The following is a 23,169-nucleotide window of genomic DNA, read 5'->3' as shown; positions in this document are numbered from 1 at the left end:
TAACCCTGAGTGCGAAGTAGGGGCGAACGAACTTCGTGACAGGAGCTGAGGGGCAACAGGGCTGGCCATTATAGCCGCCGAATCATACGGAGCCATCACTCTAATCTGCACTAAATATAGCAGGGTGCATTGCTAGTGGTTATTTTTCTGTAAGTCTTTTCCTAATATGTACGTAGAGTCTATCACATTTGGCAAGTATCCAACTCGCAAGGTAATTAATACTGTTCGATGGAAGAAAACCCGATTTAGGCATGACATGTGCAAGCCCAATTCTGACCAAGTGATGGTTCTACTGTAAAATATCTTAGAAAAACGTATCTGCTTACTAAATTATTTTTGTTTTCAAAAATTCATTTTCACTAACTCAATCAAATTTCAATTAAATATTAAGTAAATAACAGATGCCTCAGAAATGAGAGTAAAGGTTTTAAATCTTTGAAAAGCAATCTTAACAGACACCAATATTAACCAAAGGAATGGATAAAAGGTCAAAGACCATAAAAAATAGACCGATCGAACTCCAAAACAAGTAACAAATCCCACGATCTATCGCCAAAACACATCTCAACAGAGAGATGGTTTATAGAAGGGCGAAAGCGCCAAAAGCGGCCACCATAAGGCCGGCAACAGGCTGCTGGTTAACAGCGGCACCAGTAAAGACTGGTGGCGCAGGGCTGGACCCACTCGGGCTAGGGGTGGTGGCAGGGTTTTCAGGCGCAGGGGATTCAGGCGCAGGAGATTCGGGAGCAGGGGACTCAGGAGCAGGAGATCCAGGCTTTCCAGGTGCAGGAGCGGGGGATCCAGGCTTTCCAGGAGCAGGAGCTCCAGGTTGTCCAGGGACAGGGGTAGGAGCTCCAGGTTGTCCAGGCGCAGGGGCAGGAGCTCCAGGTTGTCCAGGAGCAGGAGCAGGGGCTCCAGGTTGTCCAGGTGCAGGAGCAGGGGCTCCAGGTTGTCCAGGCGCAGGAGCTCCAGGTTGTCCAGGTGCAGGGGCTCCAGGTTGTCCAGGGGTGATTGGAACACTAGAGCCGGTGGGAATAACAGTGACTATAGTGCTAGTCACCGGGTGTGTCTCTGTCACTGGCACAGTAATGGTTTGAGAGCCAGAAACGGAGGTTGTCGAGGAGGCTGCGAAATATTGTCAGTGATTTTCATGAGAGTTTATATACGAGAAAGTACGTACTCGTGGTGTTAATTGTAGTAGTAGTGAAAGTCTTAGTGATACCTGAAGTCGAAGTCTGAGGAGGAGGCACAATAGGAGTTGTAAGAGACTTGGGTGGAGGACTTGGCGTAGTCGTAGAACCGGGAGGTGGCGGAGGAGAAGTAAAGGTATGGGGAGGAGGAGAGAAGGTAGTAGGAGGAGGAGGTGGCGGAGGAGGAGTAAAGGTATGGGGAGGAGGAGAGTAGGTAGTAGGAGGAGGAGGAGGAGGAGGAGGAGGAGAGGAGGTAGACGGGGGAGGAGGAGGAGGAGCATAAGTCGACACATGTGGAGGCGGCGGAGGAGCGTAAGTCGACACATGTGGAGGCGGCGGAGGAGCGTAAGTCGACACATGTGGAGGCGGCGGAGCATAGGTCGACACCGGAGGGGGTGGAGGAGCATAAGTCGACACATGTGGTGGCGGCGGAGCGTAAGTCGACACATGGGGCGGCGGAGGAGCATAAGTCGACACATGGGGCGGCGGCGGAGCATAGGTCTCCTCATGAGGAGGAGGAGCAGAGTGTTCAGGCGGCGGAGGAGCTTCATACACGCCTGGAGCACCCTCGTCACCGCGCTCACCGCGCTCGACGACACCAGCAAAAGCTGGGCCGGCGAGCATCAAAAAGGCGATGCCTGCGTTGACCATTCTGACAAATAAGAATGGATTGGAAGTTGAGCGAGTGTATGAGTGCAAATAGCAGTAGACTATCCCAGCGAGAGACTGATGGCTTGAAAAGAAATGTATAAAGTTCCCGGGCAAAGACGCAGTTTATATAGTAGTCTATGGGGGAGTTGACTCTTTAGAAGACTTAGCCCATGTGGGTAACATCAGGAGAGGTATGATGATCTAGGAGAAAATTTGTCCTCAACCGACGCAAACGGGATATTCGAGAAAAATACTCCAATTTGCCAGGAGATAACGTAGTACTGGCAGTGGTTTGGGTCTAGTCGGCCAACAGGAAGCAAGATGTTCTTGGCCAATCTAACGGATGAAGAGATTTTGACAGGAGATTGGCAATAGTAGGAAAACTGCAGCATTTGAAATGGGTCCCACTCTTAGTAGCATTTGCATTCGCATTAAGAAAATTTCTCAAGGTTTCCACTGCATGTGGTGCCATGCGACTCTGTCCGGAATAGGAAATGATATTTCCATTTGCATCGGTCCCCCGGTAGAATAAGGCGTTAAGATGTTTTTAAGGCGGAACTAGTATTCTTCAATATACATGTATAAGATTTAACTAATTAGCCTCCAGCTAATAAGACTGCCTTTGGTCGGTGGTATTTGATTACCTGACGACAAGTTCCTTGCACTACAAATCAGACTCCAAATACTTGAGACGAGTGTTATTGACATTGAGGCGCCAATTATAATATCTCTTTGGCCTATTAGTGTATTGCTACATGTAGTACTGCCTTAATTCTTAAATCTGGAACAGTGTTGGAACCCCCGGGGACATCCTAAGGTGGATCTGTCGGGACAGGGCGCATTTTTAATGTAACCACAACAAAATCTTCACGAATTCAGCTAGGCGAGAGCACGCAAAATGATGCTTTTGAAAGTGAACATATTTCGATATGAATCTATGTAGCTTGTGTAACTAAAAATCGAACGCGAATTGTCTGCAAATGGAAAGCCGTTTCGATCCCGGCCCGGGTTCAGCATAGCGCTTTAGCACAACACATCATGAGCGAGAAGGCCAACAAATACTAATATCCAAGAATTTTTATATAGTTCGTAGTAATAGCCTTGTCATTAAGTAATAATTATTCGTGACAAGGGCGAAAATGGGCATTTAAACCTTAGGTCACAAAGACAGTAGCGAGAGCACTCATAGCGCTAGGATAAACTCTACTCTCGACCTAACACTGCTAGTAATTCAATATGGAAATAAATGTTAATAGACAAAAGCAGATCGTTCCTGCCTTTGTCAGTCATGACCTCATGAGTTGCCCATTCATTGCTTGCTAGGATTAGAAGGGCATTCATTGCAATGTTCTTCACAGCTAAGCGAGAGTCGTATCGGCCGAACGGCTCGTCTCTGGAATGTGGAACTAATGTCACAGCTGAAGCCAGTTACTATACGTAGTATTACCAGCACGCAATAAGACCCTGCATGTAGAAGATTCTTGGAATGCTGACATAAACAGAGACATTTTGCACAGGCTAGTCCAAAATCGGACCTAAAAATAGCATGAATTGTAGGTGTTGGGAAAAAAAGGCCGGGTTAGGGTCTTCCCTCCGTTTTTTGTACTGCTATTGCACAAGTGGGTTCGAGCATATTTCCGTTTTTGGGCAGTGCCCTACTTTCCATACAAAACTTTCGATTCACTGAGATTCCCCCCAAAAGAACCAAATGCCGTGACTGGTGAAATTGGGAATACGTATTGTGATTTAGTTCATGCGCATGATTACAAAGCTTGATTATTTATCATCATCCATTTGAAGTTGGGGAGTTGTATTATTGCCGTTTTCGGAAATATCTGCACGTGACTTACCGTTCCAGAAGTAATTTAGGGTTTAGGGCTGGGTCGCGCGACGCGAACGCGTCTTCCCGCGTTAATGGATAGCATCAAGTTAAGACGGAGATATTGGTGATCGAACAACACTCATATCCCCGCCCAGCAACCATGCCTCACTCGGTGTCTTCTAACGACTCTGCGCCCCATAACAATGACGAGGAAATCCTCCCAGATGCTCCGTCAGCACCCGAAAATGAAAGCGTGACCGATGAGCAAAAAGGCCAACCCAACCAAAATGCCGAGGGCAACGTGAAGCTCGAAGATTTATTTGCCAACGACGATGACGATGATGATGAATTCCCTGCCTCAAGTGCGCCGGACGTTAAGATGGCAAGCTCTCCGCCACCAATTCCAGCAGCGTACGATCCCCCTACCAAGTTATTGGCATGTTTTCTAACTTCTTAAAGTGCGCCTAAAGGCCCTTCTGGGATAGATGCAGAAACTATGCTTGCCTTCTACCAGCGTCTATTTCCGTTTCGAACCATGTTTCAGTGGCTAAATCATGGTATCGTTCCTTCTCCCGATATGATCAATCGAGAATTTGCCGTCTTCCTACAAAACGAAGCTGTTCTTCGGTATCAGTCTTACGCAACCGTAGACCTGTACGTTCTACTATTCAAACTCGTTGAAATTATACACTAATAGTAGGCTTTTTTTTTAAGCTTTCGCAAGGAAGTTCTCAGATTAAATCCTACCCGTTTCGAGATTGGGCCCGTATACACCACGAATCCACGCGATCGCAAAAGCCGGCCTGGAATACAAATGAAACCCATTGCGAAAGAACTCGTGTTTGATATTGATATGACCGATTACGACGACGTACGCACGTGCTGCTCAGGGGCGCAGATTTGTCAAAAGTGCTGGGCGTTTATCACCATGGCAATCAAGGTTATCGATGGCGCGCTGCGAGAGGACTTTGGCTTTGAACACATTTTATGGGTATACTCGGGTCGTCGTGGTGCTCACGCCTGGGTAGGCGATCTCAAAGCTCGTCAGCTTCCTGACGATAGACGCAAGGCAATTGCGGGTTATTTGGAGATAGTCAAGGGCAACGACAAGAGCGGAAAACGCGTCAACTTGAAAAGACCCCTCCACCCACATATCGCCCGAAGCGTCAAAATTCTGGAACCTCACTTCAATCAAACAACACTTATTGACCAGGACGTCTTCGTCGGCGAACAGCAAGCGGAGCGTTTACTGTCCTTGATTCCCGATAAAAAGCTATCTGACGCACTACGAAGAAAATGGGACTCAATGCCGGACCGTTCTAGTGCAAATAAGTGGAATGATATCGTTACGCTGGCCCAAACGGTTCCTGGACTGGATACCAAAGCAGTTACAGATGCACGATACGATATTGTCCTCGAATACACATACCCACGATTGGATGCCGAAGTCAGTAAAAAGATGATTCACTTGCTGAAAAGCCCATTCGTCGTTCACCCTGGTACGGGACGTATATGTGTCCCCATCGATGGACGTGCAATTGAAGAATTCAACCCCCTCGCCGTTCCGACAGTGACTGAATTACTCAATGAGATTGATGAATATGACGCCAAAAACCCAGGGGAGCCAGCTCCAGAACCGGAAATTCCAACAGAAGGAAGTGTCCCTGACCGGAAGATGCAAGACTATGAGAAAACACGGCTAAAGCCATATGTTGATTACTTCCGATCATTTGTCGCCAACCTTATGAAAGATGAGCGATCTGGCAAGCGAGAGCGTGGTGAGGAGCCGGCTAAAGCCACGACGACGAATGATGCCATGGAATTTTGATGCAGGGGCCCTGATTTTTACTATTTTATAATTGTTAGTTCGATCATTTCTGACATGATCACGGTTCAGCGGCGTTGGGACTAGTCTAGATTATTATTTTGTACTCTACTATTTTTGGAAATGTTTACGTGAAACGATTCTCATGGTCTTTTCAAATAGGCATATTTTGCTACTATTAAAAAAACCCAAATACAGCGCTATCTATTATTACTCATGCAGCTTATAAATGAGAAAAGTGAAAAGCGTGTCAGCTTGCTTCTGCAAGTCGCACAAAGGTCAGCCGTGGCTGGCGAGTGAATTTCTCAATGCCATCATCGGAAATCAGCTCCTCTGGCAACGGCTGGAATTGAAAATGCCAAGTCAAAAGCACCAGAAGCACCCGCATATTCAGCTGGCCCAGCCTCTTCCCAAAGCAGCTTCGGGGCCCCAGTGAAAACAGCATTTGTGGCGCTGCTGCATGATCCACAGATTCGTTCCCGTTTTGGTCCGTGACTAGCCAGCGCTCTGGACGGAATAGGTTCATGTCGTTCAATTCCCATTGTTTACGGTCGTCGTCCCTGATTGAAGAGCAGCTTTCGCTTCGCTTCTTTTCGTCGATTTCAAATCCGGGTGAAGTAAATCCAGGGCCGTTAATGGACAAAAACACATCTGTTCCTTTCGGAATGACATGGCCTAGGACCACGGCGTCCTCGGTGGCAGTACGGACATGCGATGGTATAGTTACAGCCATTCGAAAGATCTCTTCCATGGTCGCCTCGAGATATGGAATCCGCGTTTTAGTTATTTCTTGGACTGTTGGTTTACGAGCCTGCTCGGCAGCTGTAGAAAACGCATCACGCAAGGACTCTCGTAGTCGAGATTGAGCATCCTGGTTTTCCGAAAGATATTTGATCGCCCACATTAAAGTGGAACCGGTAGTGTCAACTCCTCCAGTAACAAATCCATATAACTACAGTCGTCAGTAAAGAAAGATCTCGAAAAGAAGAAAACAAAAAACACGCATATACCTCGTCAAAGATGGCCCTACTTTGGCAATCCGGGGCTCGTTTTTCCTTTTCGGCCATTTTGATTTCCCGGCGGACGATGTCGTCCAACACACACGTTGATATTTGCTCAGCACCTTTACCACTGAGTCGTTTCAATCCCCAGGCTAATTGTTGAGAAATCATGGTCTCTTTCAATGCTTTTGAGCGACGCATGCTTGGGAATTGTCTCAGAAACCAGTGATGTAGCCTAGGAATTGGAGATTCCGCACATACAACCATGCTCTGCGTGAGGGTAATGAAAGCATCAATGATAGGCGGGCGTTGGGCACGTGAAAACTCCACTGGGGTGGTGGTAGCAGTTGGAATTGTCTCGCGAAGACCAGTGGCGTCTCGAAGAAACGCAAGTTGTGCGGAAATCGCACCATCTGAGCGAGAAAGTCCAAATGTTGAGACGGAGATAGTGTCCAGCAAAGTCTCAAGGATATCGTCTCTCGAATCGAATGGACGGCCTTGGGCAAGCTCCGATTTCACTTTCCAAAACTCTAACAACGTCTCTGTTGCTGAGTAGACTTGCGGTGCCAGCACCTGAGAATAACCGTCAGCAAAAAGCAGTGTTTAATTTCAAGTGTTACAAGAATATCCTACATCGTTCACGAATTGAGGAGACATCGTCCCCTGTATAAGCTTCTTATTGGCCGGAAACCTCTCATCTGTCGATCTCATTGTGATGTGATGGTTTGGCATTACTCCATGGAAAATGTCGCTAAAAAGAGGGGACCGGTCAAATTCCTTCGTCCGGCGCGTCAATATGTCCTGCGTTTCCTTGTAGTCTGTAATGATCACACATGGCTTCGACAGTGGTTTGATGAATAGTTGAATGATAGGCGAGTTCAATTTGATGTTCTGGAAGCGCATCCAAGGAAACACCTCCTTTGTACCTGATAAGTGTCGAGTCAAGGCTGGGATATCACCAAGGATTGTTTTTGTAGCTTCGACATTATAAGGAATGCCTGGAATGGGCTTGGGCAGGGCTCGTCGATACAGAACGAGCAACACCACCGACAGCAGCCCAGTGAGCAGAAGGATGTTTGTCATTGCTGGCAACCTATCCATGGTGATTGAGGTGCAGAGGCATCAACAGAGAAGATGTGAGCTCTACAAGTATTGGAGGAGACACAAAGAATATCGGGATATCTATCCTCTTTGTCCCCCCATCCCCTGCCGTGCTAACCGCCACTGCCAGCTGGCAGAAATATCGCGCGCGTATCGCAAAAAATGCGGAGATGCCATTTTAGCGAGGATGAAAAAGCTCTTGCACAGCCTAGGCGCATATTTAGTATCGGAACTTTTTTTTTTGACGTTGCCTAAGTAAGGAGTCAGCTCCGCCGGGGAGGCGGTAGGGCGTGTTGGCTTCGATGCAGGCGATTAAATGTGGTATAGATTCGATGGAACATCTTGACCGAGATGCTGGGTCGCGGCCAGTGTGCAGCAAATCAGATACGATTGTATCGTAAGCGAGAGGAGTCTTTTAAGTGATGGGCAGCTCGGCTACTAAGCGAGGCCGTTCCGCGGTCGTATCCCGTTTTCAAAGTCTAATTATTTAGTTAAGCGAACTGTTGATTGATAAGCAATACATAAATACCACTCTGTTCTGAGGTATAAAGATAGGAAATGAAAGAGAAAAAAACACAGCAATTTCTATATACCTATAGCTAACCAATCAACCCTTTTCGTTCTGTTGGAAATTGTCTCCGAGTGAAAAAAAACTAACTGGGTATAGCGGGGACACTTTAGCGGTACCTTCTCCATCTCTTTACCTAGTTCTGATGCATTTCTAAGAGAGGTTAACGCGGTATGTACTGGTACTGAGTTTCACTGCAATTTACAGCTAATGGTCCCTAGTACATCCCCGTAATCCAGTAAATTACATGGTAAATACTAGTAATACAAAACAGTTATGTGGTACACACTACCGGGAGTTCCTTCGGGGAGCCCGACGAATCTCTCAGGTGTCGTAATATTTTTGCTACGTACTACTACTGATTGTAATCTTTTTGCTTTAATAAAACATGTTCTCATTTTTAAGTATAGTTTTGCTTTATGCTAGGCTAAATATAAAGTACGTTCCATGACTAATGTTGGACTAAGGAGAAACAGAATCTGCTATAAAATACATCGACTAGGCGTAATCATCGAGGATAACCAGTCTGGCTTTTTTTGTCCCCTCGTTCTCTGTCTCTTTTGTCGTATAAGTAATAACAGCATGCGTTTGATCTTCGGCGACACGCAAAAATGCATCTTGCACACGTGAGACAGTCGAAATATAGGCTACGTTGACCGGAGTAGACACCATGCCTTCTGCAGACAGCCTCTCCGCCTCTGCCTCGGTCTCGATAGCAATCAATTGCCGCGCCAGAATAGCCACCAGGTTGGAATCCCAGAGTCCTTCTCGGTGTGGCCACGAATCAAGAAGATTTAGAGCTCGTTGACGCATGGGAGCATGCGGGCACTTGGTGCAGACATATAATAGCGACGGAATAATCCCTGTGTCCAAGGATAAAGACGGGAGGGATTTCCAATCAGAGCCGGATTCAGCCCTGACACTGTTGATTATTTTTTCAGATAAAGCGACGAGATCTTCACATGCGTCGAGATGCGCATCGCTATTCAAGATGTCTTCGTCGTCCAGGTACGTATCCAGCACCACCGACGAAGACATATGGTGCAGAGATATCAAATCAAAGGCCCGCTTTTCTCGAGGCCCACCTGGTTGTAACAACAATTTTTGGGATTTATTCAAACGCTCCGAATACTTTTCAAGTTCGGCCTTTAATTCTATTTGGTGTTCGTCGAGGTGTTCAATAATATTTTCCATGGACGACCCTTCCGATGACAGTGCTTTGACGTAGCGAACGAACCGAAAGACGCGATCAGAGACACGATCAGATTCTCTCCGTGCCTCGGCAAGATTGCGAAACCCGTGAGGACTGTCTTCGATAACCGTGTCGTTGATAGAACTTGGATCAAAATAATTATCTCTTACGCCGAAAAACACTGCTTGAACATCTAAACGCGACATGGCTTCGGTAAGAGACTCTTCGGCATCTTGATCGTCACCATCGTTCCAGCCGTGGTGTCGTATGATCGAGAGGCCCTTCTCGAGATGCAATAGAGCCGGGTCGTATCGACCGCGAAGTAACTCAAAGACAACAAATAAAAGACAGCACGTCAAAACAACATCTCGCATCTTTGAATCATAAACGTATCGGCGCCTATTCAAGGCGGACAAGGCACGTCCATACTGCTCCATGGCAAAGCGGTGGCGATCATTTCCCAGGTCCTCTCGCGGAAGTGGTGTGCCATGTATTTCCAAATCTTCATGCAGTGTGCTCAATGCTATTACCGCATGGCTCACCGCTGGCTCAGCGTGGCACATGGGAAGGACGAGTTTGTTCCAGAGAGAGGAGTCAAAGAAGCCGGCCATCTTCGGTACAGTAGACGCTTGGAAGAAGGCAAACGCCCTCCACTCGTCCGGGTTCTTTCCCGGCTGAGCCTTTGAGACGATGTGCGAATACGGTGATAGTATCTTGACACAAACTTGGCGGTCTTTGTTGTGAGCTATGCGTTTGGAACGATTTGCATCATAGCCATCGCACTTCCAGCCAGCAGATGTGCAATTCTTGCATTCAATTGGCGTCTCGTCGCATTTCACATGGCGAGCTCTGCGGGTGTGTTAGTTGTAGAGACTACAAAGCAAGGCAGTCAGCTATCACGGACCTACAAGTTCGGCAGCCGGTGCGAGACCGCCGAGTGAACTTCTTTTGTCGCGGTTTTTCTGACATTGTTGCTTATTTTGGTCTCCAAGGTCAGCCAGCAGTGAATTGCAACTCTTTGACTGTCAATTAGTCAATATAGATAGTTAGTAAGATCAATCAAAACAAATCGGTCGGTCAGTCAGTCAGTATGCAGCTTCCTAAGGCATGCAGCCAAGGTACGGGTATATTTCAGTCAGTAGATCAGGAACAGGTTTTCAATTAGTATTGCCTGGAATAATTGCTGCCTGGCGGTATTAATAGCACGAGCATGGATCGTTATTGCTGGTGCCTTGAGGCCAGGTGAGGCTGACTAAGATGCGTAAGACGAGCTCTCTGTGATCATTGACGTAATTCGCTCCGGGCCCCGGGGGCGTTAAACCTTGGCAGGAGCGGCCCCGCCCCGCCCGACTTCGGAACCCGGGTAAATCACACTCCGATTCCGACGAAAACCCCCACCGGTTTCCATCTGATAAGATTGATAATTTTGCATGTACTCCAGTACATACTCCAGAGTAGATGTCCCCCGCCACCACCTTGGAGCCGCGATGCACATCATCCGTACGCAGCTTCGGGTCACGGTCATTTTACTGATTCGGGCTGTCTGTGCTGCAAATATCATCCCCGAGAATGAGAGATGCGTCACCGCTGTGTATACTGCCCTCGGCTATGTCTCGTTTACCGGGGAGCCCGCTGTCGGGGCATGGAATATTCGGTGTCATAATCCCTTGATGGTTACGTCCATCTACGCGGCGGCCGAGGAGTATTGTGGGGGAAATGAGCAGACAGCTGGATTTGTACAGTTGAACTCTTACTGTGAAAAGCTCACTCACACGGAACTTCTCCCAAGGGAAAATGTGGCTGAGAATCTAACGGACGAGAATGTGCGAAAGATCAGAGTTGTCGAGTTTCAGGAGCTCTCTCGTACGAACAAAATCGACTATCCTGTTCTCGTCTCTCCTGCATACTATGGGCGAACATTTAACACCATCGTAAGAAACAGTTGTTGTTGTAGCAGAAGAAAAACAAAGAAGACGCGCTTACCACGCTTCTAGGATATATGGCAACTCGAAATATGGGCCCATCATGCCTACGGGTAGGTGTATTTATCCCAGCAGATACAACACTCACAAAGACTAACTATTGCTCGTGTCAAGTTACTTGGGCTATCTCTACTGGGGCTGTATTCTTCTAGCCGGAACCATATACCGGCTATTTCATCATGCCAACCTATCGCCTCGGACAAAGACAGCCACAACTACGTCTTCGTTTATATTCTTCAATTTTATCCGAAAATCATATCAGTGGACCCAAAAACATCTAATCATTGCATTCCCACTCAAATCGCCCAAGCGAACGGTGCTTTGGTTCGAACTGCCGACTCGAATTGACGCACTTGTCATTGCTGGGTTTTGGCTACTCTCCATATTTTTAACTTGTATTACATACCCACTTTTTAAAGATAACATCTAGTAAGTATGAGACTATTTTTGCCAAAGTGGCAGGTCTAACTTACTCCACAGTTGGCCAAGCCCTCAGGATCAACTCCTCCGGTATGCAGCAGACAGAACGGGCATCATGTCCTTTGCAAACTTGCCTTTGATTTGGCTATTCGCAGGAAGAAACAATATTTTTCAATGGGCCACGGGCTGGAGTTTCGCCACGTTCAACATCTTCCATCGACATGTTGCTTGGATCACTACCATCCAGGCAGTCATCCATACGGCTTTATATTTAGTTTTGTTTTATCAAAGTAAGAGTCATTTCAGCCATTTCCATCGCATAATATACTAATTACTTGCAGCATCATCAAGAAAACTCTGGAAGCAGCTTAACAAAAGTTACATAATCTGGGGTACCGTGGTAAGTTATTCGCTGATGTAGTTTCCTATCTCTAAGCACTGTACTGGTACTGACTTGGAATAAGGCTACAGTTGCAATGGTAGCCATCCTTCCTTTGGCTGTAAACCGGATTCGAAAGCAGTCGTATGAATTTTTCCTGCTTGTCCATATAGCATTTTCTGTAGCAACGATATTTGGTTGTTTCTAGTAAGTATTCCAGTCACCAACCTCGCATCCGGAAGCTAATAAAACACACAAAATAGTCACATTATTATCTTTGAGGACGAAGGATACGAGTACTATCTGTGGCCCGCCGTGATTATCTGGAGCTTTGACCGAGTTCTACGCCTGATCCGCGTGCTATACTGCAATTTTTACGTCCATTTCCGCCGAGCAAAACTTGAATATACCAACAGCGTTGCATTTTACGATGAGGCATCAAATGTGGTCAGATTAGAAGTCATCCCGGCTTCCTTAAACCACCAGCCAACTGCTTCCAGCTACTATTATTTATATCAGCCTTTCCGGTTTCGGGGCTGGGAAAACCATCCTTTTACACTGGGTTCATGGACATATACAAACACGAAAGACGATGAGTTTAATTCAAATCTCAAATCAACGGAATTTGTGGACGTCTCTCAAATCCCTCTTCTCTCGTCACCGGACCAAGAAGAACGCGACGAGAACACCGTGTCAAGGGACTCGAAGACAAGTCAAATTCAAAAGCCAAAACTTATCTTTTGGATCCGCCCGTACGATGGATGGACACGTTCGCTTCGAAACCAGTGTCTCGCATCGGCTGATAGGACCATCCGTCCAAAGATCTTTCTCGAGGGACCGTACGGGGAGCCATTTCCTATTGAAAACTACAACTCAGTATTGCTTATTGCGGGTGGCACTGGCATTGCCTGCGCAGTGCCTTATATCAAAGAGCAAATCCGACAATCAGAAGTCATTCGCGACGGCATAGAGTCCCCCCGTCGCGATATTCACCTCGTGTGGGCGGCAAGAGAGACCTCCTTTATAGTTGATGTCGTGACGCGAGAATTGCAATCAACACTACCACGAGAAGAATTCAGCGCGACGTTGCACTCGACATTTGCAACAAGCAGTGAGGTTGTCAAGATTCCGTCCCATAATAACGCCGCTACGCATGACATAGACATAGATATCCGGCCAGGCAGGCCTGATTTGCATCAAATCATTTTAGAACATGCCCGAGAAGCGAGCATTACCAAAACGTCCACGGCCATTGTCGTTTCCGGCCCGACGAAGATGGCAGATGAAGCGCGTGCTGCAGTGCACGATGCAATGCACAAAGGTTATCAAGGCTTAGTATTTAAGGAGGAGTCGTTTAGCTGGTAAATAAAGTACATATATATGAGTTATAGATTTAGAATACAATATTGCATATACCAAAGAGTTTAATTTTAAATAAAATACATGTAGTTACATGTACAATTATTACTTTTGACGAACAAAAAATCATATTAGCAGCGAGGTATATTTCTGTAATGAAAATTGCTGCGAGTTGCCTCCCAAACGCTCATTATCAGTTAAACCATAATCATCGAAAGTAGGCATACAAGACGTGAATAAATACATGTGTCTAAAGCAGCAAAAAATAATGTGCACGACAAAAAAAGTTGACACAGAAAATATAAAAACAAAAAATCAAATTTCCCAATCCCACATTGTAGAACGTAAAAAAATAGACCCAGCCATCAATGCAAAATTCCGTATTCCATATGTTCCTTTTTTTTTGATCTTTCATTTTTGAGAGATATTTTCGTTAAAAAAAAAGATTATTCCTCTTCATCTGTCAACGTCCGCAGTATACTGATACTAAGGATCATGACGAGCAAGCCTATCGTTACCACGACAAAGAGACCAAAACCAAACCAACCCAGCACCATGGCTGAGGTCCCGACACCGCTTTTCACACTGCCGTTGCCGAGCGTTTGCACCATTGTACTTGCAGCAACAGACGCTGTATGTTGCCATAGCACTGAAACGAGCACGAATATCGCCGCAATACAAATTAACGACAGGGCGATTTGTGATACTGGCCGCGACGGGAACGGTTTGATTTCGCGCTCTGAGCCGGTGTCGTCGAGCTCTTCATGCCATCCGGGAAATGTGGCGAGTAAAATAAAGCAGAAAAAGGCGAGTATAATGGCGACGATTCTGCTGGTTGTTAGCACAGTGTGCTGTTGAAGGGGTTTTAGCGTCACTCACATCAAGTATGGGAAAACCACCGTATCCTTGAACATCGAAGCCAGCCAAATCAGGTTGAGGGGATCTTGATCCAGTGTAACAACCTCGGCCAGCGCCGTAGCATTGGCGTTGCAAATGAACGATCCCCCGTCAGGTTGGATGCAAATTCCGAAGAAGCCCACTCGGACTTCCATATGCGCGCCACCAACGATGTTGGCAATCGCCGTTGTCACGCCAGGGTCTACCTGGGCAGGATCGAATGAGGGCGCATACTTTTCGTAGTATATCGAAATAAGGAATATCGAGGGCATTTGGGGAGAGGAAGAGGAACATCCCGCAAGGAGAAGAGCTAGTAACAACAACATCAGTCAGTCATGCCGTAATAGTTGGAACTTTTTCCGACTATACTTACAAAGAAGAATAACGGAGAGCGCGATTAATATCATGAGAACATGGTGGTATCCCACCATCTGCACGAATTCTGTTTCACCAGGTCAGCCTTTGCGATCAAATGTAAATACGCATTGGGAAGAGAGAAAAAAAAAAAAGAAAACATACTCGACCATGCCCCTGCGAAGTCCGGCATGATGGGCAATCACTTGTGAAAGCCCCTCTTATATCCAGTTCCTTCGTAAACACTTTTTGACCTCACTTCTCGGTGCCTCCGAGAAGGAGTCTTGTCGTCGCACGCTGGCTCCGCGCCGTACGGAAGGAAGGCTTTGCTCACAACCTAATCCTGCTTTCAAGTAGGAATGTCGGATCGATCAACGTACACGTGTGTCGATAAAGTTAACCGCAGCGCCTTCGGGAATGTGGACGTCTTGACAGAAGAATGCTGGGGAAAACTTGGAATGACACCGCCTCGGCGAAAAAAACGTGGGTCGTAAACGGACGTTGGAACGTTAAAGACGCAAATTGACCTGCCCTGGATCGTGAAAGAGAAAGCAGTTAGAGCACTGAGTAACTTTTGAGCGTATATACGGTGCGACTTGGTATGATGAGGGAGAAATTGTTGGAGGAGGAGGAGAGGTTGCAGGAAACAAGGAGAGACCGTAGCTTGATTGAAAAAGCGACCCTTTGTTGCCTACTGGGTAGACCACGTCACAATTCGACACTAACGAATGGAAAGGTTGTGCCTGATATCAACCAGAAATTCAGGTGGCCGGACAAATAGAGAATTCGAAATACAATGTCTGGACAGTAATGTTCCGGTGGCTGGTGGAGGAGTCGAAGAGACGACCAAGGTGGCTGGGCCAACGAGCATTGTTTACACTGCCCGTTGCTGGGGAACGGCCGCCGCACCGCCCGGCAGAAAGCGGGACGCTGCCACGCAGAGCGACCACCGGCTAGTCCTGATGTGGTATAGCGGCATAATCTGGGTGGGGCGAGTGCCCGCAGGTGTGCTTTAGGTTGCCGCTAGTGTGTTTTGGGTTAAGCTCCACGACGGTCTAGGTTCATCGCTCCATGCCCTATACGCCTACTGTACGTCTACTCGTGTCTCGCTGTCTTTCAAATTTAAAACAAATGCAATTCCATAGCCATATTCTCGCAACGCCTGTTTATCCAATACAAAATTCGCCAATGTGGATTTAAAAATCCCTTGTCGCCAATGCATCCATTCATAATCAAAATCAATGTGCAAATAGGAATATTCCGCGCCTATAGAATGCATCCACATATGATACCGAGATAGCCCTATTAAGGCACAAACGAGAATCGTCCAAGGTTCAGCGTCGGTCTCTCGCCTTCGTTGAGCGATTCATCAGTCTCCTCGTCGCTACACGGAATGATCTGGTCTTCGCTCCCGCCAAAATTGTTGTTCACTTTCGGTGCTGCATCGCGCTGTGAGTCCTGAGAGTCCCTTCCAAAATCTGACTCATATCCAGAATCCCGAGTAGTGCTATTCAGCATCTTGCGAATAGAAAAGTGGTCCATAGACTTGGACTTGGACAAGGCGCTTTGACCGAGCCTCTGCAATGGAGTGAGTCGTCGACGGAGGGAATTGCTGCGATTCAAGCCCGATTCTATCTCCGTTCCCGAAGTAGCTGTTCGAGTCATAAGCCTGGGCTTCTCCTCAAACTTTCGCGTAAGGTTGGGGCTTTGGGAAGAACCCGAGAATGCAAATTTGGAAAGCAATGATGCATTCTGGTTTTTCACATGGGCCTCGAGCACTTTATTGAATAGCCCAGGTTCTGTATCAATGCTGACTGGCCTAGGAGATGGATCAACACTATCTTGGTCGTTTGTACTGTCATTTTCTTCTGTGTGACATGACTCTGCTGTCTCAGTGCTTGGCTTCGCCGATGAATTGGGTTCAGGCTGAGCTACAGATTCTGCAACATTGGTCTCAACGTCCGGTGCACGCTCGATTTTTCCGTCTTTCTCTGGCGCTTTCTTGCTCACATTAGCAGGATCGGGCGATTCTGCGAGCTGGCACATGATGTCCTCAGCGACGTCGTCCGAGAAGACACCGAAAGTAGACCTGCGAGACTTTCTAGGGCGTGAACTATTTTGAATATTTTGATTTGAAGTTTCAAAAAAACGGCTTCGTGCTTCTCCAAGTGGTGAAGGAAGTGATTCCTCATCAGCGTCAGAACAGAGTCGCTGGCGCTTCACAGCCGGTACAGTTGCAATTCTTGCTGCGCGGGCAAGAAAAGATCCCCTTTCGACAGTCCTGGTCACTGGGCTTTCACCAGAACGCCGTAAAGACGCAGATGACATGGAGCGCATCAATCCCGAGCTGGCAGGTGCAGTACTAGGCTGCCACGAACTGTTTGCGTGGCGCTCTAGAAGACGTTGTTGACTTGGGGATGGGGTAAGATCATTAGGATCAAGTTCAGCAAGTGGCACTCGCTTGGGGGTGAAAAAGGAGTTTATGGGCTTGTTAGACTTCAAGTCAGCTGATGAAGCCAAAGTCTGTCGCCGAATTAAATTTGGCACGGCCCGTGGCGCCGGGTATGGTTTCAGGTTGATATGGTCTTTGGTCATCGGGTCCAATTCACCACATGCAACACCAATAGCAATTTCTGGCTCGACGTCCGCGCCGATATAGGGCATTTCCTCCACCTTGATACCATTTTCGGCGGTGGTAAGTGTGACTAGTTTTTGTAAGGCAGGACAGAATACTCGCTGGTAGAGAAACGTATTCTCTGCCTGTTGGAATTTCTCTAAATATCCTGCTGGGATGCGTGAGTTCCCCTCAAACTGTAACACTTTCAGGATTTTCTCCACGTTCTTGTATTTCCGCATGTTGCGGTATGCAGTCTTGAGTCCCATCTTCGGAATATTGGGGAGATAGTCGCACCCACTGAGAATACACATGCGTCGAAAATCGGCGTCTGTCCATCCAATCAAGCTGATGTCGCGACAGGCAGTAAACTCGTTGCGGTTGATCTCAATGCAATCGCCATGTTGGTCGAGTTTAGACAGCAGTCGTTTCGCACCGAACACTAACAAGTCGGAATCTTCAGATATTATCCCGTTTATAATGCCCTGTCTTTCAAGGTATACCAGTTGTGAATCTGCCTCGTAAGGCGCCACCACGTACTGGACCTTCATCCGTTTCAGTTCCTCGATTAGCTGCCGCGCCATGTATGGGGTGACGTCCACGGCCTTTTGGAACTCTTGTTGGGCCTCCGCCGTACGACCCTTGTTGTGCAATTCCAAAGCCAGTTTCTTGCTTTCCTCTCTTTTGTGAAGACGATCGGATTCGGTACCGGATTTGCTAGGCAAGTTGTCGCCATCGAATACCAGGTAAGGCGTTACTCCAAAGAACAGCAGCATGCGAACACGATTCAATACAAAATCAATATGCCTGCCAGACATTAACTATTGCACATATACACACAGGCACAAGTTAGAGGGGTTAGTGACTAACTTTGCGGTGGGTCTGTCCAATGCCAGGTCCATGGCACAAGCCACGGTACCTCTATGAAGCCAGCCATAGGCGTCAACACCCAATGTTTGGCCGTCGAATTTCTTGAGATTGCATGGTTTCTGGATGGATTTGAGGAGACCGTGAAGTCCTAGCCGGAAGGTTAGCTTGCTCAGCACAGTGTTAGCTAGCTATCTCCGTACCTTTGATACCCATTTCGGTGACCGAGTACAGATGAGGTCACCGAGAAACACTTTGTTTACATGTACATCCGATGAGCCAGAGGTAGTATTCCAAAAACCAAAAAAGAATAAGAATTGTCAGAAAAGAAGGAAGCAGGCCATGAAACACTACGACAACATTTAACAAGGGCACTAACGCAGCAATCGAGCAGGGAGCCTGGGGAATGTGAAGGCTTCCGAGGCGACCCTGCACGACGCGTTGGACGCGATTGATCCAGCCCGAAGTGATCGCCGCCGGCGCTCCCCGCTTTTTCCACCACCGCGGCCCATCCTCACCGCCCGAGATCATTCTGCCCCAAAAAAAATTAAGTCTGGAAGAGGGCTTGCAGGCCTAGAATAATCGTCTATCACAACCTCCCCAAAAACAGAAACTCGGGTTTCAAGTTAAGATAGCGCTTTTACGACCGCCGATTGCGAGAGAGTCACGCAAAATGCCGATCAAAAACCTCAACAAAATCACGAAGAAGCTGTCCAAGAAGCGGGGCAAGCTTAATGCGCTGCATGAAGACAGTCGCAACGCCAAATTACTACGCCGCGCTGGGATTCGAGAAGATCGCATTGGTCGTGTTATAACATCTGCAGGGATAGCGCGACAGAGCTTTTGTGAGTATCAGGCAATTAATTGAGAAAGGGGTAAACGGCTGACTAGGCGATACAGTGGACCGGGTGGCACATTTTCAGGAATGCTTGGAGGACGCTTCAGAACCGCTCGTTCTCTCCAACGACGAGATAACTCGGTTGATCCAAAAGTAACTCATCCTTCCTTATGTACAACAGTAGAAAATTCCTCTTGCTGATTATTGCCACGCAGGTGGCTCCATCGAGGTGATGAAGAGGTCAAACAGCTGCAAGACGAACGAAGAAAGGGCCGACCACCAAGCAAGAGGGAGGAGAATCTTCAACAACGCTTCACGGTCGAAGAGAAGGAGTATCGGTCGGGTTTCTGGATGCCGGATATCACACTCGACGACGTGCGCCTGCAATTGAAGCTGTGGAACGGCGAATGGTCGAGTCTCAGCTCGATGAAGTTCGTCAGGTTTTACGAGGACGGCTCGAAACAAGCATCGACATTTCCCCCCAAGGGCTTATCATGACCGTAATAATGACCGCTGGCACGACTGTTCACGACCCATGTTGCTGTATATAGCGTTAATAGATCCCTGCATCGTCGCGATTTACTCGTAATAAATACCAATAACTGTATGCTAGGATATGAAGAGTGGGTCCATTTGCAGCCGCTGATTGGCGGGCCGGCTGATGAGAAGCTGCCGACAAGGGCTTAGCGCAACCCAAACTTTTTTCTGCGATGATGTGAGCTCGCCGCAACGTAGCTTCCACTCCCTTTTTTTCCATCCAACCCATCTTCCCTTTTTTTTATCAACAGAGTCTCTATCCAAATCCCAGATTGAGCCTCCAACATGTTGTCCCTTCGTGCCTTTACCCGCTCTGCCCCTCGCGCCTTCACGCGCTCGTTTTCGGTCGCCGCCCGACCTGCGTCTCGCCTTCCGACAGCTTTCTCGCGACAAACGTCATTGCAGTCCTCCCTCACCAAATACCAATACTCAGCCTTCTCAACGGCCAGAGTTTTGAGAGAGCCTGCCGGCGACTGTATGCAATCATTATTGATGATTTTTAGATGTTCTCATTGGCTAACTTTCCAAAACAGCCGACGTTGAACTTAGTGCCAAATTAGAGGAGGAAATCTCCTATGAGAAGAACAATGCCACGGTAGATGAGGCTAGCGAAGCTATCAAAGCTTATCTTCAAAGCAGCCCTTGGAAGGTATGTTGACAAAATTTTATGGAAGACAAAAAAAGGACTTTTGTTCACTGATGTGCAAATATAGGTCAAAGATGTTGCTGGAGAGCAAGACATTGTCTTGACCCGGAAATTTGGTAACGAAAAGTACGCTCAACTATTCTAAACTTATGTGGATGGCTTGGCTGACGATTATTTCCCATGCAGCATTCGCGCTACATTCGCCATCTCCGACCTTCAAAACGTCGCCGAGGAATTTGATGATCTTGCCGAGAGCGATTTCGATGAGCATGCAACTGCGAACCAGGCCCAGCCTGGTCAGGCTGTGGGCGTTCACCCCGAAGACCAGGTTTCCCCTGCCGACGATGGATTCCATGAAGACCCCCAGCAAAGCATGCCTATTCATGTCAACATCACAATCGAGAAGCCGGGCAACGGTGCCTTGTTTATCCAAACTACCGCACAAGACGGCACTTTCGAAATTCTCGAGGTTTCTCATTTCGCCAACGCTGAGCTCGCTACTGGCGAGACCGCTGAGAAAGATTGGCTCCGCCACACTCAATACAGCGGCCCTGTCTTTAACGGCCTGGATGAGGATCTCAAGTCTATGTTCGACCGTTACTTGGAGGAGCGTGGATTCAATACTGAATTGGCCAACATTATCCCTGAATACCTTACGGCTAAGGAACAGGCCGAATACTCTCGTTGGCTCGGCAGTAAGTATTCACTACCTCGGTTTTGGGAGGATAAATATTAACTTTTTTGCTCCTAGATCTCAAGAGCTTCGTCTCCGCTTAAATTTTGAGTGTTTTATTTACAATTACAGAAAATTCACAACTCATTGCGATCATGTCATATTCTCGCAAATTTGTCAACACATGCAGATATGACATGGTATGCGCATCCATATGTATTTTGAGTGCTTCCAAGAACTTTCTACCATTGTTCACGCACATCAACTTATTTGCCATGTACTATATAAATTAATCAGTTAAGGACTTTTTCTATGTGTCTATAAATTAATGATATTTTTTTTCCACGCTACTTTCTAAATAATTTTACCTCGTATATGTAGCCTATAACCATAGAGCCGGACTACAATCCACAGCCATTTTCTAAACTGCAATCATTCAAATGTTAAACGCTTTCGACATGTCTGGTATTTTTAAATGCCTACCTATGTATGCAATCATTAATTTAATATTAATAAATTTTTCAATGTTAATATTTTATGTTTAAATGTCGGTACCAGTCCTGTCAACTGTTGTGCGTAGAAGTTATATATATATTAGCCGAGAGGAATCATAATTGATAATATTACATTCAATGTTAACTCCCAGTCTTCATTTCATTCAAAATTTAAATGTACATACCAATATGAAAATCCATAAAGCAACAACATTGAAGTGGTCGATAGGGTACAAAACGTAGGAAGTAGGCGAACAATTATTCTGTTCTGTAAAAACCATCGAATGTTATTGGCTAACGGTACCCACTTTTACTCTTACAGAAGTTATGTAGCAATTGTGTTGGCATGTATAAGAATATAATTGATTTGATGATACTGTCGCGTGTAGCTGAGTATCGAAGGAAAGTGGACATCAATATGTATAGTATCTATATTGGACGAAATACAGTGCAAATGTCGTAATCTTGGGTATCAAACAGTAGACGAGAGGAAAAAAAGGCTTCAAACAATCAATGGCTAGTCAGGCTGATACCGGTCTCTAGCATACTGCACCCGTCGAGCGGTCGCAGCAGGGTCATGGCGTCGAGATCCATCTCGTCCTGCATGAGAACGGTAGGGTTTCGAAACCCTCCTCGAATCTACGCGAGGTGAACCTGAAGCGGACTGTCGACTGGTATCAGGAGCATGGATCTCGCTCGCAGCAGAAGAATTTCGGCTTCGAACTGTATCCTCGTACTGTACGTTGCGATCCCAGTCAACAAGAGTATTGTAGGGGCTTCGGAGCCACGATTGCAATTCATGCAGGAATAGGCGCGCATTTCCCCGTCCAATAAACTCTTCCAATAGGTCTTCAGCATGACCTGCACTGCCTTTGATGTCCACAGTGCGTAGAATGGCGATAATATACTCCAGCAAAAATTCAGCGTTGTTTGCTCGTCTACTTGCAAGCCTCTGCCCGCCAGGTCTTCCGACGCTGCTGGATTGCGCCGTGCTATCCTCACTGCCTGGATTTAAGAACTCGAAGACTTGTAACTCCCGCCTTATCCACTTGCGAGCCCGCGAGACGAGGTTCTCATCATCGTTAAACAACTGTGGTGTCAACTCCCGGTACTGTGAAAGCCTGTTTGAGCCAACGCGAAGTGAGAAGAGCCCGTGGCGATACACATGGCGACGTCGCGGCAGTGCGTCATCGTCCGTTGTTGGTGGCCGATATGGTCGCCTGCGAGGCTGTCGCCTGTTATAATACGGACGAGGACGATTCGGTTCGGATAGGCGAGAGGATGACGCAGCTTTTGAATCTTCGCTTTCCGGGGGAAGCACGTATAGTTTCGGCTTTTCTGATTGAAGCTCGTATTTCACGGCGGTCACTTCGGTTTTACCTAAGGCAAGGCACTGTCAGGCGCATTCAAAGACTCGAAAGCGAAGAAAATAAAACATACATAATGGACAAGCACGACGCTGTTGAAGCCAGCTTGTCAGGCACAAGAAGTCGAAATTGGCATGCTTGCAGGGGACCGTGATAGCAGCCTCAGTAATGGAGTCTAGGCATATGACGCAAGGGCTGGCAGCGCCATCCTGGTCCTCATGGGCTACCTCTAGGAGAGTCTTGCTGAGGATTTCTTGCTGTAAGTTGGCATCGTCAGGCATGGACAACAAGAAGAACTGAATGGCGCGCCTAGTCACTGATTGTCCATAATGAGGGCTGGGGAGCTCGTGGTGATAAAAGCGGTGGATCGTTATCCGAGGCAGGTGCGGCGA

At 47.1% G+C, this 23,169-nt stretch overlaps 9 protein-coding genes across 9 annotated transcripts; 3 read left to right on the top strand and 6 right to left on the bottom strand.

The window, feature by feature from the left end:
- Positions 1-580: 580 nt before the first annotated feature.
- TRUGW13939_10120 (uncharacterized protein) lies at positions 581-1,841 on the bottom strand (the record flags this gene model as incomplete). The annotated part of the gene is made up of 2 exons (XM_035493233.1): positions 581-1,125; positions 1,181-1,841. The coding sequence occupies 2 exons, from the start codon at positions 1,839-1,841 to the stop codon at positions 581-583; spliced, it is 1,206 nt and encodes a 401-aa protein (XP_035349126.1).
- A 1,982-nt stretch (positions 1,842-3,823) lies between these two features.
- Positions 3,824-5,491, top strand: TRUGW13939_10119 (uncharacterized protein; the record flags this gene model as incomplete). The annotated part of the gene is made up of 3 exons (XM_035493232.1): positions 3,824-4,074; positions 4,123-4,317; positions 4,378-5,491. 3 exons carry the CDS (start codon positions 3,824-3,826, stop codon positions 5,489-5,491), a joined length of 1,560 nt encoding a protein of 519 aa, XP_035349125.1.
- Positions 5,492-5,738: 247 nt separating this feature from the next.
- Positions 5,739-7,590, bottom strand: TRUGW13939_10118 (uncharacterized protein; the record flags this gene model as incomplete). Its single annotated transcript, XM_035493231.1, has 3 exons — positions 5,739-6,440; positions 6,499-7,062; positions 7,123-7,590. 3 exons carry the CDS (start codon positions 7,588-7,590, stop codon positions 5,739-5,741), a joined length of 1,734 nt encoding a protein of 577 aa, XP_035349124.1.
- Positions 7,591-8,656: 1,066 nt separating this feature from the next.
- TRUGW13939_10117 (uncharacterized protein) lies at positions 8,657-10,319 on the bottom strand (the record flags this gene model as incomplete). The annotated part of the gene is made up of 2 exons (XM_035493230.1): positions 8,657-10,199; positions 10,255-10,319. 2 exons carry the CDS (start codon positions 10,317-10,319, stop codon positions 8,657-8,659), a joined length of 1,608 nt encoding a protein of 535 aa, XP_035349123.1.
- A 518-nt stretch (positions 10,320-10,837) lies between these two features.
- TRUGW13939_10116 (uncharacterized protein) lies at positions 10,838-13,496 on the top strand (the record flags this gene model as incomplete). Its single annotated transcript, XM_035493229.1, has 7 exons — positions 10,838-11,281; positions 11,345-11,385; positions 11,447-11,761; positions 11,813-12,042; positions 12,094-12,152; positions 12,217-12,338; positions 12,395-13,496. The coding sequence occupies 7 exons, from the start codon at positions 10,838-10,840 to the stop codon at positions 13,494-13,496; spliced, it is 2,313 nt and encodes a 770-aa protein (XP_035349122.1).
- Positions 13,497-13,936: 440 nt separating this feature from the next.
- Positions 13,937-14,934, bottom strand: TRUGW13939_10115 (uncharacterized protein; the record flags this gene model as incomplete). The annotated part of the gene is made up of 4 exons (XM_035493228.1): positions 13,937-14,318; positions 14,370-14,697; positions 14,761-14,829; positions 14,907-14,934. The coding sequence occupies 4 exons, from the start codon at positions 14,932-14,934 to the stop codon at positions 13,937-13,939; spliced, it is 807 nt and encodes a 268-aa protein (XP_035349121.1).
- Positions 14,935-16,046: 1,112 nt separating this feature from the next.
- On the bottom strand, positions 16,047-18,438 carry TRUGW13939_10114 (uncharacterized protein; the record flags this gene model as incomplete). The annotated part of the gene is made up of 3 exons (XM_035493227.1): positions 16,047-18,162; positions 18,226-18,373; positions 18,426-18,438. The coding sequence occupies 3 exons, from the start codon at positions 18,436-18,438 to the stop codon at positions 16,047-16,049; spliced, it is 2,277 nt and encodes a 758-aa protein (XP_035349120.1).
- A 457-nt stretch (positions 18,439-18,895) lies between these two features.
- Positions 18,896-20,979, top strand: TRUGW13939_10113 (uncharacterized protein; the record flags this gene model as incomplete). Its single annotated transcript, XM_035493226.1, has 7 exons — positions 18,896-19,067; positions 19,123-19,213; positions 19,276-19,475; positions 19,875-20,072; positions 20,131-20,246; positions 20,311-20,369; positions 20,430-20,979. The coding sequence occupies 7 exons, from the start codon at positions 18,896-18,898 to the stop codon at positions 20,977-20,979; spliced, it is 1,386 nt and encodes a 461-aa protein (XP_035349119.1).
- A 948-nt stretch (positions 20,980-21,927) lies between these two features.
- Positions 21,928-23,058, bottom strand: TRUGW13939_10112 (uncharacterized protein; the record flags this gene model as incomplete). The annotated part of the gene is made up of 2 exons (XM_035493225.1): positions 21,928-22,790; positions 22,851-23,058. 2 exons carry the CDS (start codon positions 23,056-23,058, stop codon positions 21,928-21,930), a joined length of 1,071 nt encoding a protein of 356 aa, XP_035349118.1.
- Positions 23,059-23,169: the final 111 nt, after the last annotated feature.

This window comes from Talaromyces rugulosus, chromosome V (assembly GCF_013368755.1).
Source record: "Talaromyces rugulosus chromosome V, complete sequence".
Taxonomy (NCBI): Eukaryota; Fungi; Ascomycota; class Eurotiomycetes; order Eurotiales; family Trichocomaceae; genus Talaromyces; species Talaromyces rugulosus.
The sequence above is the reverse complement of the archived record's forward strand: the minus strand, read 5'-3'. Positions and strand labels throughout refer to the sequence as shown.